Source organism: Lampetra fluviatilis, chromosome 15 (genome assembly GCF_964198595.1).
Source record: "Lampetra fluviatilis chromosome 15, kcLamFluv1.1, whole genome shotgun sequence".
NCBI lineage: Eukaryota > Metazoa > Chordata > Hyperoartia > Petromyzontiformes > Petromyzontidae > Lampetra > Lampetra fluviatilis.
In genome coordinates, this window is record NC_136289.1 from 6,502,399 (window position 1) to 6,519,290 (window position 16,892).

The window sequence follows — 16,892 nt, forward strand, 5'->3', positions numbered from 1 at the left end:
CGCAAGAGAGTGCCGTTTGAAGCTTCGCGCTTCCGCAGAAGAATGGCATTAAGTCGTGCGAGTGCTCCCGATGTTTTTCCTCGCCGGCTCACTTCTCCGTCGGGAGTTGTTTTTTCAGCGAGCCTATCGTCAAGAGCCACGTGGAGCCATCAGCGGCAGAGTCGGCCGCGAGCTCACTCCATTAGCTTGGGCACGCAACCTCGCAACGGCCATTACCTGACTGCGAATGTTAAACAAAGCTCCAATTAAGGTCATATCGCCAAGAATAGTTTTTTTTCATATCCATCTATTTCGATTTTTTTTTGTAATCTTCATATCTTGTGGATAATTATTGCAGTTGTAACAATTGGCTACACGTTAATATCGTATCGATTAAATAAGCAATATATTTTATTGCATGTAGATAAGAGTATAAATAAAATACAAACTCAACAGACTATATGTGAATATAGTTGTTCAGCGGTTAGCAGACTGCACTATGAACCTGGTGGTCTGAGTGGATGACTAACGTCACCCACACCGCAGTGACCATCGGGGTGAAGTATGGTCAAACAACCACTACGACCGACACACCATGGGGAGATCCTGATCCACGAGTGGATTGACAGGGGACTGTGAGTTTAAGTTTAAATACGGCGTGTAATGATACAGAGCAAACGCGCTCCCACGGTAGAACATGTTTCTGATGCCATACATGTCTGTTGACTGCGATGGAAATTCCACATTCCCATGATGGAAAACCAGTCTATCCATAGTAGCGCTCATTTTAATAACCCCTAAGGTGACGACGAGCTGAGTTGACCTCAAAACCAGACTGCGTATGCATACAGCTTTGTACACGCACACACTCGCACACGCTCGCGCACACTCGTACGGGCTTATCCGCGGCAGTGCTTGCGTTGCGGTGTACCGTGTTGCTTTTTAAATCCTTTATATTAAGTTCGCTTGCTTTGCTTAGGACCGTGCAAATCTTTCGGTCGTTTTTTAACCCACTTCCCGTGATCCAATCGAGCTGACGTTTTCGACACAGACTCATTGTGCGTGACAATTAATGTTCGTGAAATTTTTCCCCCAAAATTTTACACTTTTTAGGACAAAAATATTATATTTAATTACCAATTGCTTAATGGTGCAATGCAATCATCTAACCCATATGTGGCAGCCATCTCAAGCCAGAGGACGAGAGGACTCTAGCCGCCACGCATATAAAGGATTTATAGTGAAAAACTTTGTTTTTACGGGTTATACTTGTTCAAGTCTGCCGTGGCCGCGTGTGAGTCGGTCGCCTTTGCTGTTGAGGCCGAACAAGAGCAAAGCGTTGTGGCTCGCTTGCCTTCATTGACTCTGGGGGGGGGGGGGGGGCGTTGGGACCGTGTCCACAAAGCCGCGGCGGAGTGCGTGACCGGCGGTGACCTCGTAAGCGGCACGCACCGCGCCGCGACTCCGTCCCCGATAATTAGCCAACGACGTCGAATCGAGGGGCTGGGAGTTGTTGTTTTTTGTATATCTCTCGAAGACAGGTTCCGCCGTACCTACTATTTCTCAATTAAAATCCGTGCATACAAAAGAAAAACCTGAATATGGAATTAATGTGCTCAACTGTGACCCTGGTAAGTTCTTCTTCTGAACACCCTCTTGTTGCTTCTGTTCGTGTTTTCACCACGCGGCGTCCGTAGTCCGACCGTCCTCACATGCGCCTCGGTCTCTGCGCGGGGGTGGGAGAAACGTCAGGGCACACGGAGAAGCACGGCGGCGCGACGCGCTGTAGCGGTGAGGGCCGTCGCCTCCCCACGCCGTGCGGGTCAAGGGGCGCTATTTGACCATACTTCAGGGTTGCTGAAGGCCGGGGAGAGTAGACGTGGAAGCGTAGAAGTGCAGTGCAACAGTGACCTTTGCTGCACTGCTCTCTGCTGCTGCTGCTGCAACAACGGTGGTTTTTTTTTTAGGAGTTTGACAGAAACGTTTAGATAGATGGATGCCCGATAGCTCGGCCCTAAATGGTGACAAGCCTCTACCAGTTAATAACCAAGATCCCCCGTAACCCCAGGGCGCTACTGCTGATCTGAGCACCGGGCTATGAATATCGCCGCGTAAAATTAACGCCGCTAAAGGCGCATGAAAATATAGTGCCCTCCTAAATTTAACCTGACATGCTTCGTGTGAACTGCTTGAGCGTACGGAAATAAACACATCCCAAGTGCTTGGGTGAAGAGTGAGGGGCCCTGTCGCCGCGTTTCGTGTTGTCGCTGCGTTCCGTGTTTTGCAAACCAACGCTGAGTGCGAGGGAAAACGCCGCAGAGGGATTTATATGAAACGATTGCTGTACGTGGATGTGGCTCTTGCTTTAACGCAAACACATAAATCGCTAAATATGAAATACAAGCCATTCAATGCACCAATTTCGTACGAATCATAAGCGATGCGATGCACGCATCATGAGCCTAACAATCGATATTGATGAAGGAATCGATGTATCCTTACACTCGGAGATTAATTTCAGCTGGATATGTCCCGGGTCAGTGACCCAGAGGATAGACTTGCACTGGACACTGCACATCCTGTTCCACATCCACTAGCACTGTTGGCTACGTACGGTGTGAAAGAAATTCAACATACATATGCCGCATCAATTACGGCTGTGTCTACCAATCACGCGCCTACTACTCTCAAACCAGCGACTTGGAATACGTTCAATGAGAAATTAATCCCTGGTTACACCCTAATTTTGACAGATGTTCGTATGCGGATGCTTGTTGACATACCGGCTATTCATACAATGTAGTGAAAGAGTCAAGCATGTCTAGACACTCACAGTTCCACCCCAAAAACAAAAACCACTCCTGCAACAACAACCGCCGTTCGCCACTAAGTGGCGGTCACGTCACCACGTCGCTTATGCCAGGATAGGTGCACACTCAGCCGCAGCCGCGGTGTCGCAAACATGCAGAGAGATATAACGACATCGTTCTGGCCCTTTTCGTTTTGTTTCGGGCCATATTAAATTGGTTTCGTATGTCAGCAGGAATTCAACATACTGTAAGTTCCTATAGTAAAAAAAAATATTTTTCTTTAAAGCAATTTTCCCGTGGAATCTGGAAGCTGCGGTCGGCGTACGGGAATCGGGTTCTTTGATGACTTCACTCCTCATGAGGCCACAGATTGATATCATCCCTCATCCCAAGTCACCCGAAAGTTTACACACGTTTAGCTTAAAATACCTCTGCACGATCATTATTAATAATAATGTATACGGAGTGCATTATCGCACTTGCATATTGTTTGCTATCCGCAGTCATAACTACGCCGTTACTGCCATAATTTTTGAAGCATGGCATGAATTATTTTTCTTTGAATTTGAGGATTTTATTAAATGGCAGTGCTTCGATGCGTAATTATACCTGACCCACTGTAACTATGTCAGATTCTCTCTCCCCGTAAACCTGAAGGCCAGTCGCCATACACGTCTGGTTCTTCACAGTGAAGGAGTCAACTTGTTGCCAATGTTCCCCAGGTCATGACGGACTTCTCTCGCGATATTTTAAGCAACGGTTCGGTGCTGCGTTGTATAATCCAGTGGGTGTGCGTGCATGTGCTTGACGCAGTGGTTAGTGCGCTATGCTACGAGCCCGGCGGATCGAGTTCGATTCCCGTTGACTGACCAACACCAGTGACGATTATCTGATCCGGTCGTGGGCCTCCCCTAAGTCGACTTGGCCTAAAATTTGTACTTCGTGCGATGTGTGTACATCACCACTCGGGAGACAAAGACGGCCAGGCGTGGTGCTGGCCATCCAACCCCATCATGTGCCGTGCCGGCCTTTAAAGTTGCTACTTGCTAACAGCACTTGCGCCAACAGTCTGCTAAGGCTACACGGAGGATCATTGTTTTTGTGACCACATTTGTCCACCTTTATCGACCCGGGGCACACGTTTTGGGTGCTTATCACCTTCCTGGGCATCTTAAAAGCTGGAGAACATGGTGTGACCGTGTATATATATATTTTTTACCGAACCTGTTAATGTGTTGCACCGTTGCCGTCATAATAATTCTCTTTCAGGGCCGCCCCAGTTTGGCCCCGTGAGCCATCCGGTAGCCCTGCTGCATCTTAATGACCCAGAGCAAAACGTCGATGCCAAACATGGAGAAGCAGCAACTCCCTTGAACCTTGCGAGTCAGCTCTCTCGGCCCGATTCATTCCCATCAAGCGGCGCGTAGCCTTCTCTTGAGCTTCGTGCGTAATTCCCCCCCCCCCCCCCCCAATTACTCAAACTACGTAAGTGGAGCGTATTTACAGCAGGAAGACATTGCCGAGGAGCCTTACAGACGAGGAAAATACGAACATTTTCTTCGTGAACGTGGCCTGAGGAGTAAGCTCGACGGTAAAAGATAAACACCTGATACAAATTGAAGACAGTCACTGAAAATGTTGGGTTATTTTCCGCCAGTCAATTTATGAAAAGGTTTCAAAAGAATCTCATTTAAACTTTTCGGCTTTATGTGTATGTTGAACTTCTTTCGCGCCATACATAGCCGACCGTGCTAACCGGAGGTGCGGGAGAAGGACAATAAACTAAACACTGGAAGCAGTTCTAGAGAAAGGAGTTTTCAATCAAGATGATTTAAAAGTGCACAGCTCTGGTGGCTTCCTAATATCGGAAGAAAGAGCGTTCCAGACGGTCACAGAAGCGCGCCTGAAAGCGGTGACCGTGTGGGTAAAAAGCTCTCGTGTCAATTGTGAACCAACATATGACCCAACTACTAACTTCTTTCCACGTCTGGTCACACAGTCCCAACTCTGGGCTCTCGGGTGACCGTCGGGTAGCTCCGCTATGAACCTGGCGTGATGTCTGCATGCCCAGTTGGGGCGTTGATATCAGTGCGTGTGTGGAAGTGAGATGGAGTTTGGCATTTGCAGGACTCCGAGGAACGGCGTGGAGAGAAGTCTGCTGCCAATCGTGGGCAGACAATGGATGATCGTGATTATGATGATGAATACACAACGGTTGATGCTTGTGATAATTTAGTCCTTCATCCAGCAGTTGACAACACATGGCCGTTGCTGCTGATGGTTTAAATTAATTGAATAAAAAAAACATACTTTTAAATGCAAACGTTTCCCGAATCTTTTTTTAACGATCGGTATAACACCAAATTTCCAAAAATATTCTAAACATGCATTTACACGCTCTAAATTGAAATCTCACAAGGACAATTTTTAGCTCTCCCACAAGCAAGAGACTATTACTTTGCGAGTAAAAAAAAAAAAAGGCATATAGGTAAAGGTGCAGCCCTGCAATTTCCTGCTCACGCCACTGCTGGCGGAAGGGCCTCCACTGGAGCGAGCTCTTGAGGCGGGAGTACTCGCACTTTACCCCACCGCACGCCAGAGGTTGCAAACGGGTTTTGATTCCTTACCCGTACCCGTACCCGGCCGCACCAGGGTCGCAAATGGGTACCCGTACCCGTACCTGGCCGGGTATGGGTACCCGTTCCCTACCCGTACCCTACCCGAAATGCGTGACAAACGGCTACTCACCAGTGACTCACGGCCTACCCGTACCCGTACCCGGCTGTACCAGGGTCGCAAACGGGTACCCGTAACCGTACCCGGCCGGGTACGGGTAGCCGGGTATCGGGTAGGGTACGGGTATCGGGTACCCGGTTGCGATCTCTGCCGCACGCAACCTGCCAATCGACTAACTGCGGCGAGCACATTTATGCTGCTGCTTCTGCGTGGACAGAGGCGGCGCGGGGTGGGAGGGTTAAAGGAACTCGTGTCGTTGTTTCCACTGCCGTGCCTGGGAGATCAAATCGAAGTGGCCACCTCTGGACTGCTGACGTCTTGACTGCAAGTCCAGTGTGATGGTGGGCCATTAAACTATGAACTCAAACTTTACATTTTAGCAGGTAAGGCCCCAACTGAGCTACATAGCTCTTTTTCAGAAGTAATCTGGCCATCACATGTGATAGCTTAACGGAGTCGCTTATTGCGTGGACATTTATAGCAGCCAAATAATTTAAACGCGCGTTGATTCTAAATGTGGAGGGAAAAACCTGAGGACCCCGGGCAAAAATCCACGCGACCGTGGGGAGAAAATTCAAGCTCCAAATATACAGATACACGGCATCAGGGTCAGGATGGAACCCACCACCTCCTGTATACCAGGCGAGGTAGTTAACATCTCACCACGGCAGCCATCCCCCGTGTGTTTTGTCTATCTGTTGATGAAACTGTTGATGAATAATTGATTGAAACTACAAGTAAACCACGTCCGATGGTGATTCGACGTGCGTCTCACCAGAGTGTGTTTCCGTCCAGTTAAGCGCTGAAAGATAGCGAGCTGTTCGTCAGTCATTGGCCGATCGTTCACCATGGCATTGGTCCATTGAGCTGCAACGACAACACGACGATACATTAACGCGTGGCCAAGACGTGGATTCTAGATTTGAAGCTTTCGTGACTGCAAGGATTCATACTCTTCGTTTTTTCGGTAAAGTCACGGAGGTAAAAAAAATGAAATAAAAATTAATAAAAATGAAATGATAAAAATAAAATAATAAAAATCACGACGTTTCGGAGGCAACACAAGTCCTACGTCATCAGGTGGGACCGTCACAGCCAGATTTGCTGTATCAAGATCAAGTATCAAGATCAAGATACAGCAAATCTGGCTGTGACGGTCCCACCTGATGACGGAGACTTGTGTTGCCTCCGAAACGTCGTGATTTTTATGATTTTATTTTTATTCATTTTTATTTCATTTTTTTTACCTACGTGACTTTACCGAAAAAACGAAGAGTACAAAACGTGGATGCCCCCCTCCCGCCCTGGTCCGAGCCACATCCTGTTTACATTCCACCTCCCTCCCCACCCCCACCCCCCCAAGTTCCGCTTACAACATCTCCACATCTTTAATTCTCCTCATTTAGGTCAATTAGCCGTGCCGGTCAGGCTTACATTGCTTACACGCACGGCACTGGTTGAGTGTGTGTCGGCGCATCCGTCTGCGCTGTTGAATCGACACATCGTACGTACGGCAGTACATGTATGTAAACGCACCTCTTCGATGAAGCACTTATCTACACAAAGTGTTAAGGACTTAACGATTCATCGATTAAAATCAATTGTAATGGTCACGATACATGGAGTGAATCGCGATAATTTAATTATTTGCAATTTTACGATGTCGTTGTGTGTAGTTCGTGTGACTCCTACAGCCACTGGAGGTGCCTATATTGCACCTCATTGTTAACCAAAGAATCCCGTCTGGAATGATCTGGTGACACAGAATGATGCCTTACTCCCTTTATTGCCATGGGTTTCTGTCCATCCAATATATACGCATTTACATTCACTGCAAACGTTTAAAAAACTTTCAAATGTGTCTCCTGTATTTATTTGTACAAACGGATTCAGGCGCACCTTCGAACGCGATCATATTAATCTCTCCCCAGAGTTCTGCCTAAACAAGCGCAGGCCTCAGCGCGCGGAAGCCCGTTCACAAAGACAAAGATTCCCCCGTGTAGCCTTGACAAACTGTTGGGCCAAGTGCTGTTGGCGAGCACCTATGTGGGACGTAAATCTACCCAGGACATTAAGAGTCCTATACAGTATTTTTGTTTATCAGTTCACAAAAATAATAATCACATAACACAATTCACAAACAACACATGTACATGCCGTTCTCCCCCTCTCCCGGTATTGTTATGGTGTGCACCTCAGAGGTGACAACCCGAGGCGAGTGTGCATGTATGTTGAACTTCTTTCGCACCGTACGTAGCCAACCGTGTTAATTGGAGGTGCGGGGAGAAGGACAACAAACTGGACACAAAAAGCAGTTGTAAAGAAATGAGTTTTCAATCTAGATTATTTAAAAGTGCATCGCTCCGGTGGCTTCCGAATATCGGAGGGAAGAGCGTCCCAGCGCATCCGAAAGCGCTCGATGCGGCGGGCGTCTTTGTTCGGTGGCGAGCCAAAATCCGCTGCGAGAGCGTGGACGATGGGGGGGGGGGGACACTTACCCCCGGGCAGAATGACCCCGTCAATGGCGTGAATCACTCCGTTCACACCCAAGATGTCGGCCTGCACCATCTTCTTGTTGTTCACGTAGGTGGTGCCATTCCTCTGCAATGGCAGTCAGTGGAAAAAGACAAAAACACAAGCGTCCGATGTTGCTTCGAGCGAACTGTGCTTGTATGTGCCGGGCCGAGTACACGCGCAGTCCCGTTTGCAACTCCACTGCTGGATGAGGACTGCGGTGAGCGATGTGCTTGTGAATTTATAGATTTGTTTTAAAGGGAGCTAATTGATATTTATTTTTTTGATGTTCATTGCATTGCCTAGGAAATAGTGCGTCCATACATCTGTCTGAGAACTCTTCTCTATATGATCTATCCCAACATAAACGAATTATGAATCACTGAACGATATGATTCATCATGCATAACAACAATATTATAATTTTCGTGACAAGTTATTCCGGCAATACCTCATAGCGTTGTCAAAGACAAACTCCAAATACAATTGTAATGAATCAGCCTCCAAAATACACGTGTTTAAACGAAGCTATAACAAAAGCTTCAATTTCATGTCTCCCCAGAAACGTGTTGCCTCATGAACCAATGCCACTTGGAAAACCGCGGCCTGGTCTGCACATCACTGAGTCATCAGCGAGGAGCGCGCTACTAATCATAAATAATCAGTCAAGCTTCTCAGTAGCATTTGGTTGTTTAAAGAAATCTCACAAATACCGCTGGGAAACATTAATCTTTAGGCCATGAGTGCTGTTGAATCACACGTTGTTATTTTCAGTGATTTAGCCACCTCCCTTACTAACGTATCTATTTGTTTGATTTGTGTACGGTAATGTGCTAAAGCAATACATCTAAAAAGCAGCCGCTCAATGACACAAGCAGCTAGACCCAAAGTTACGTTGGTGATTAGTGACGGTGATTATGGTGAGGCGAGACGGTGGTTGTGGTGAGTAGTGACAGTGGTTGTGGTGAGGGGTGACAGTGATTGTGGTGAGGGGTGACGGTGGTTGTGGTGAGGGGTGGCGGGCAGAGGTCGCAACCGGGTACCCGATACCCGTACCCTACCCGATACCCGGCTACCCGTACCCAGCCAGGTACGGGTACGGGTACCCGTTTGCGACCCTGGTGCGGCCGGGTACGGGTACGGGTAGGCCGTGAGTCACTGGTGAGTAACCGTTTGTCACTCATTTCGGGTAGGGTACGGGTAGGGAACGGGTACCCGTACCCGGCCAGGTACGGGTACGGGTACCCATTTGCGACCCTGGTGCGGCCGGGTACGGGTACGGGTAAAGAATCAAAACCCGTTTGCGACCTCTGGTGGCGGGTGGTTGTGTGGTTGTGGTGAGCAAACTGGGATGAGGGCTGACGGTCAGTGGTGGCGGCGGCGAGGGGTGGCGGCGAGGAACGGCGGTGAGGGGAGGCGGTGAGGGGAGACGGTGGTTGTGGTGAGGGGAGAGCCGCCGTACCACGATGACGTCGAGGCGCGTGCCCTGCGCCGTCTTCACGAGGTTGCTGCCCACGGGGACGATGCCTCCGCTCACGAGGATGCCCTGGCTGACGTGGCCATTGATCAGAGCGGTCAGCTCCTTACGATTCCCTGCGGGCGACGGAGAGATGCCCGACTCCAGCAGCTGTTGCCACCACATCCGCGGTGGCTCACACAGAACCACTCAGTCAGGCCTTGGGAGCATTCTCCTGACTGATTGGCCGAATAGGAGAACTTTGTGCGAGACACAGCAACTCAGTGTCACCGTGCAAAGCCCTTGCAGAGTGGCAGAAGCCACTGAGAAATGATAGCCCAATGAAGTGGCTTTTTAAGTGGAACATTTTCGCAGCCAAATATTACAAACGCATGTTTTTTTTTTTACATGTGGAGGAGAAAAACCAGAGAACCCGGAAAAAAAAATCTACGTGACCACGGGGAGAACATGGAAACTCCAAATATACAGTCATTGTCAGGATCGGGATCGGGATCGAACCCACAACCTCCTGCATAGCAGGCGAAGCATTTAACATCTCGCCACCGCGTCACCCCATTTAACCATTACACACGAAGGGCAGCATCCCAAGTTGGGGGGAAAAAAAGCTACGTAATAAAAGTGTGCTGGGGGGAGGGGGGGGCGCTGTGAGTGGGGGGGGGGGGCCGGGGGGGGGGCGAAACAAAGAGCGGCGCTCAGGGGAAGGGCAACGCACGCTTCAGTTTGGTGAGCTCGGCAGGGCCCAGCGATTTAAAGGCCTCGTTCGTGGGCGCAAACAGCGTCATCTCGCCCTGGCGCCCGAACTTCTGTGCCAGCCCAGCCACGTTCACCAGGGACAGCAGCGTGCTGCAACACAAAGACAAAGGTCACCCGTGTAGCCTCAACTCACTGCAGGGGCAAGTGCGGTTAGCGAGCGCCTACGATTGGCCGCGCGGCACACTGCGAGGGGGGTGGGTGGCCAGCAACCACGCCCGGCCGCCTTTGTCTCTCCAGTGACGATGTTTACACACTGCACCAAGTACTCATTTGAGGCTAAGTCGACCTAGGGGAGGCCCAGGACCGGTTCAAATAATCATCACTGGTGTTGGCCGCGAGCGGGATTTGAACTCGGTTTCCCCGGGGTTCGTAGCGCACCGCTTACCCTACCGCTACACACCACACACGCACACCGCACACACGCACACCACACACACGCACACCACACACACGCACACCACACGCACACACACACATGTACCACACACGCACACCACACACACGCACACCACACACACGCACACCACACACACGCACACCACACACACGCACACCACACGCACACACACACATGTACCACACACGCACACCACACACACGCACACCACACACACGCACACCACACACACGCAGACACCACACACGCGCACACCACACACACGCACACCACACGTACCACACAAACCACACACGCACACCACACACGCGCACACCACACACACGCACACCACACACACGCACACCACACACAGGGGGGCACACGGGGAGACGGTGGTAGGGTGGGCGGTGGAGGAGGAGGGTGGAGGAGACGAGGGAAGGGGCGACGGGCAGGCGCAGGAGCGGGGTGAGAAAGGTGAAGCTCGCCCTGGGTTGAACAGAGGTCCGTGTGTTAAAACAAATGAATGCATCCACTCAGCGATGCCGAGTAAGGGAATTTTAAACAACGACCGAGGGAGAGAGGAGTTGGTGGTGGGGGGGGCAAATAAAGCGTCTGGTTTCGTTTCGGTAGGCTTTCGTATTTCTCTAACACGTGTTTGTTTTAAATATCCTCCTATATTTTCCTTGAGTGAAGAAAAGTTTTTTTTTTCTTCTGCAGGACCATAATTAATCAAAAAGGCATGTGGAGAGATGAGTATGAATGGCGTTGTGTGTGCGTTGATATCAGTGGGGGAGCGGCAGTGTCGTCGTTCGCGCACTGAACTTCGGACGTTGCTCACGGCTAACACCAGTGGTGAATATCTGAAAAAAAGAGGTTGTGGGTCTCCTCTGGGTCAACTTAGCCTCAAATGAATAAAATTCACAGACTGTTGGGGCAAGTGCTGTTAGCGAGCAGCTACGATGGCACCATGCCTGGTCACTTCCTTACCATACCAGGTACTTATTTAAGGCTGAGTCGACCTAGGGAAGGCACAGGACTGGTTCAAATATTCGCCACTGCTCTTGGTCATGAGCGGGTATCGAACTCGGGTCACCGGGTTCGTAGCGCAGTGCGTTAACTGCTTTGCCACCGCTCCTCGTTACTATTGTTCCACGAAGACTACGGTTGCCCGTATGGCCTTAAACAGACTGTTGGGGGCGAGTGCTGTTAGCGAGCACCTGCACACGACCATCCGCAAAGACAGACGGGGGGAACGTTGCTTGCTTTATTTACAATTTGTGGCCACCAATCCAGATGCTGAGCCTTGCCAATCACAACAACGGGCAGAGGTGACTCAACGTCCAATTCCTGTCAACAGGTTGGGTTGAAGCGCGTATACGTGTGGGAGGGAGGGAGGAGTGGTGGAACTTCTTAGCAATAGAAATGTGGCTTCGAGGTCGGTCATTGTGCGTTAGGCAGCGTCGCGCATGCAGAACACCTGGTTTGTTTAATTGGGAATCTGAACTTTAATGCTTTTTTTTTAAATCCACTGTTTAAAGAAAAGCTTCACGCTCCTGAGATGACGCAGCTGGTCATGAGGTCGCGGCGTTGCGGACTGCGGCGCTACGCCGGCGGCAGTCTGCGCAGGGCATTGCAGAGACAGATCTGTTCGTTGTACTGTAATTCTATGCCCCCGCATATACGCTCACTGCCGTCACCAGCCCGTACTGACCAGCGTGGTGAAGTACGATCAAATGATCCCCCAAATTCCTCCATTCATCCAACAGCAGACTGAGCAAGGTGGATTTAGGAAAGGTTTTTCTACCACTGACCTCCATACAGCCTAACAATCAGAGCCTAGAAAGAGCAAATGAGCATCAAGGAACATCATGCCGGACTATTATCCAAGCTCTCACCAACCAAGGGATTAGTAAGCAATATAGTTATATGATCAAACACATTTACAAGGAAGGAACTGGTACATACACGCACACACGCATGGGTATTATGTATAACCAGGTAAGACACCACGAAGACAAAGGAGGCCTGGGGTACGAACAGAATATGTGGAGTTCAGAAATATTTCCGTGCAGAAGACAAGAGTTGTAAATTCAACAAAGAATACATCAGCAAAATGAAAGTCGGAAATGAAGGTTCATTTTAAAACACATTAACCACGAATAAAAATGTTCAATAAATAATCCGATTATTATAACCACGTAGTTTTGTAAATCAAAAACGATCCCTTGCAATGAAGACATGTCAACATATAATGTAGGAAAGCTCGTTAAAATGTCCTTGCCAATTTTACAAATTGGTAGTTGTGGTATGAACCTCGCACGCAATGCTCTGCTCTAGTGAAAGATGCCACAGGGATCTTCAATGTTGATTTATTTTCTTCCAGCAGACAGAATTCCAACGAAGTAACGCGCGAACGAGACACATCGCGAACGGGAACAGACAGGAAGGCTCCAAGACTCCCAAAGGCATCGTTGCTTGGCTTAAGGAAATCATAGCTTCCTTCAAAACAGGTTGAGCCGTTCATGAACCACAAGGTCTTTTCATCTCTGGATGGCAGACGTGTGAAGCCTTGATATTACCAGACATCTGTACGCGATGTGATACGGTGGCGGGACGTTAATTATTATCATTATATTTACAGAGAAAACATCAATCGTAGTCTCGTCTTCACGGCTGACGGTAGGTAATAATTATACCTTAAAAAGAGCGTTGAGATTTTCAAACTGTTGACCAACTCTCAGCCTCGGATTGCCAATGATTATTCGACGTAGCATTGCCGAGCGATTTAAAATCTACGTTTCAGTGGACAGCTGCTATTAAAACCGCGGTGAGAATCAACAGCACTGGCGTTGCGTGCGCACGAGGGAGACAGATAATGGCGCAGCTCGGGGTCCCTCTTGACGCAGGACGCGGGGCGGACTCACCTGAAGCGAGCGTCGTTGCGGAGGAGCTCCATGATGGTGCTGGTGGCCGGCTTGATGACCTTGTCGACCACGAAGAGTGCGCCCGTGTTGGTGGACTTGTCGCGCACGTTCACGCACGACGTCTCGACGCAGATCGCCTGGGGGGGGGGGGGGGGAACGCGACGGCGTCAATACCGCCGCGGCGGTCGGATCATCCTCGACACGTGCCCCATCCCGCCCGATCTCGGCTTTGGCAGGGGTCGAGGCTGGATAGCGCTCGGATGGGCTGGCCACCACGCATGGATCGGGTGCTGTAGGCATCGGCAGAGGGCACTGCAGAAAAATCTATTGCAACGACGGCTGCGCTCGCCGCCTTCACCAAACGGCACTGACCGCGCGTGGGCAAAGCGTGAGTCTTGAGCCCGGGGCAGGGGAAGACGCTCCAGTGGGAGGGGAAGCGAATGAGAACGTTACCGTCCACTGCCATGGCGACTTGACGTGTCCTCTGGTGGCTCACGTCAGGTCGAATCCTTCCCTTGGCAACTTTTCCGATTACTACCGACAATCATTTTCTGCACGTAGCCAACCGTGCAAATTGGAGGTGCGGGGGTAAGGACAACAAACTAAACACTCAAAAGCAGCTCCGTCGATCGCGCGAGCTCAGTCCCTCCTCCGTTTGCGCGCTGGAGGAGACGATCGGCGGCGTTCTCGGCGTTCCCGCCGCGGACGGCACGGGGGGGGGGGGGGGCACTCGCTGCGAGCCGCGTCGGTGCGCGAGCGTGCGACGGGGAGGGAGAGACGCGCGGCACTTACCCGGTGGTAGAGGAAGACGCGTAGCTGCTGCCCGCCAAGCGTCTCGAGTTTCTGGCCGTGATACAGCTGATTGGAGAGGTGGCGGCCACGGACCACGTGATTGAGCAGCATCTTCTGCGTGCTGTCCGACGAGGTCGACATCGCGGAATCTGTCGGACGGGGAACGCCCGAAGCGTTTCACGGCGACGTTTCGTCACGACGGTCAAAACAAACGTCGTTCGTGCGTACGGCCGATCTCGCGTTCGCTGCGGCTCGAGCGCTTTTGCCCGGCGGCTCAGTGGCAGGGCAAGCGACTCGAAATCGGAAGGCTGCGAGTTCACATTCTGGCTGGGGTCATTGCCTCCTGGCATCATTAAAACGAGTTGCCCTTTTGGCGGCGAGCCGACAGTTGGTTGTCCTGCGGATGAAGTCGTCGTCCCGGCGGAGGGACAGGGAACGTTCGCCGCTGGCTCGGGGCCATAAGCAGGAAACGAGCACCGCCTCAATGCCCACGTGAGCAGGGACATCGCTTTGACTTTCGAGAGAGCTTTGACAAGGGGCACCCGGCGATAACAGCAAACGACGACGACGGCAATCGACATCAATGATGTGACGGATAACATAACAGTCAACACCCTACCACCTGGTTGATTACGTTCTTCCTGAGAATGCAAAATTTGAGAGAGAGATGAAACACAGAACCAGAGACATATAGACAGACATCACAGATATCTGTCTGCTTATATGTCTGTCTATAGGTCTCTGGTTCTGTGTTTTATCCCTCTCTCAAATTTAGCATTCTCAGGAAGAACGTAATCAACCAGGTAGGGTGTTGACTGTTATGTTATCCGACTCTCTGTTGTATTACATTACATGTCTAAGTATACTAGATTTGTGTTTCTATTTCATTTATACCTGATGACGATTGCTTGTGTTGCAATCGAAACGTAGTATGCTAGTATTTAATTTATTACTTTCTCTTTATACGTCACTTTACCGTAAGAACCACAGAGTAATTCCTGCAGTCACGAAAGCTCCAAATTAAGTATCAATGATGTGAGGCAGAGAAGCCCCCCGCCCCTTGCTGGGAGCAGTCCCTACCTTCCATGGCGCTGTCCTTGGGCGCCAGGATCGTGTACTCCTCCCCCACCTTCAGGCTGGACTTGAGGCCGGCCTCTGCGAAGACGTCCATGAAAGTCTCCACGCCGTACTTCTCGGCGACGTCGAACACGTCCTTGGCTGCGGGCAGACGAGGGGTCGGGGTTCTGGGTTGGCGATGGCGATGGTCGGGGGGGGGGGGGGCGTTTAAACGACTCGCGGCGTCTCCTGAGGCCATGAGATCAAAGTCTCGCGCCCTGGAGTCAACGATTTCCAGGGTCCATCGATTTAGTTCTGTTTTTTTGTTGTTGTTCGATTTGACGTCAGTCGCACGCGAACCGTTCCAATCCGTAGGCGACGGGGAAACCCATTTCTACAGAGAAAATTTAGTCTGAGTGAAGACGAGTTGAAGATTTCTCTTTTTTTAGCCAGGAGAGAATTCACAGAGACCAGTGTCAGTCTCATTTGCAAGGGTGACCTGGGAAAGACGGAATCGGTCTGTGGTCGTTACTCTGTCTCACTGATGCCTCTCGGTTGTCCACATTTTCTCAACGTATTGGACGGTGGGCTAAGACAAAATGACGGAATGCAGTTATTCTGCCACACTCTGAGTCTGAAGTTTCCTACTTTGGGATGTTTGGCCAATACCATTACCAGTTACATTGAATGTGTTTTAATTATGGCAGGATGAAACTCATGCCAAACAAGGTGGGGGAAACATACAAACTCCATAGGGAGAGAGGCACGCGTGTTACCACTGGGCCACTCTGCCGTCCAAAGTGCCATTCATTATGAACTCGATGACAATTAGGCAGTCTGAGCTGCGTGGTTGACATGTTGGCCGAGACGTTCGTTTTACGTTTGGGATTTTTTTTACCGAATGTCTTTTCAATGATTCACAGGAACACAGGAGAAGAATCTAGAAACAATCATAGTCTAAACTAAACTATTTTACCAGGTAAGGCCCACTGAGCTAAATAGCTCTGTGTCAGAAGCGACCTGGCCACAAATGGTAGCTCAACAAAGTTGCTTATTACGTGGAAATGTATTGCAGCAGCCAAATACTATAAACGCGTGATGTTGATTCTAAATGTGGAGGGAAAAACCGGAGAACCTGGAGAAAAATCCACACGACTGCGGTCAAAACTGTGGTGTTTGCGAACACTTGGGATTCTTACTCTTTGTTTTTTCGGTAAAGTCACGTAGGTGAAAACAAAATAAACTAAAAAGAAAACAACTAAATTAAATCACGACGTTTCGGAATCAACACAAGCATCCGTCATCAGGTGTGACTGCTCCAGCAAAGTTACTGTAGCGTATGAAGAGGGCTATTTAGAGACACGTGTCTATATAGGGTACTAGGGGGGGAGCAGCCAAGGGATCGGGGGGGGGGCATGCGGCAGGTAGTGTGAATGCTCTCAAATCTCGATAGGATGACGCCAACGCCATGG

The 16,892-nt window shown here is 50.0% G+C and overlaps 1 protein-coding gene across 1 annotated transcript in view; it reads right to left on the minus strand.

The window, feature by feature from the left end:
• Positions 1-1,476: 1,476 nt before the first annotated feature.
• LOC144936123 (transforming growth factor-beta-induced protein ig-h3-like) overlaps positions 1,477-16,892 on the minus strand; it is a 31,492-nt gene continuing 16,076 nt past the window's right edge. The window contains exons 9-16 of the mRNA XM_078863004.1: positions 15,445-15,582; positions 14,365-14,513; positions 13,573-13,709; positions 10,229-10,359; positions 9,502-9,632; positions 8,024-8,126; positions 6,301-6,392; positions 1,477-1,705 (exon numbers count right to left, since the gene is read on the minus strand). Coding sequence (XP_078719130.1) covers positions 1,688-1,705; positions 6,301-6,392; positions 8,024-8,126; positions 9,502-9,632; positions 10,229-10,359; positions 13,573-13,709; positions 14,365-14,513; positions 15,445-15,582 — 899 coding nt within the window. The 3' untranslated portion in view covers positions 1,477-1,687. The remainder of the gene's footprint in view (positions 1,706-6,300; positions 6,393-8,023; positions 8,127-9,501; positions 9,633-10,228; positions 10,360-13,572; positions 13,710-14,364; positions 14,514-15,444; positions 15,583-16,892) is intronic.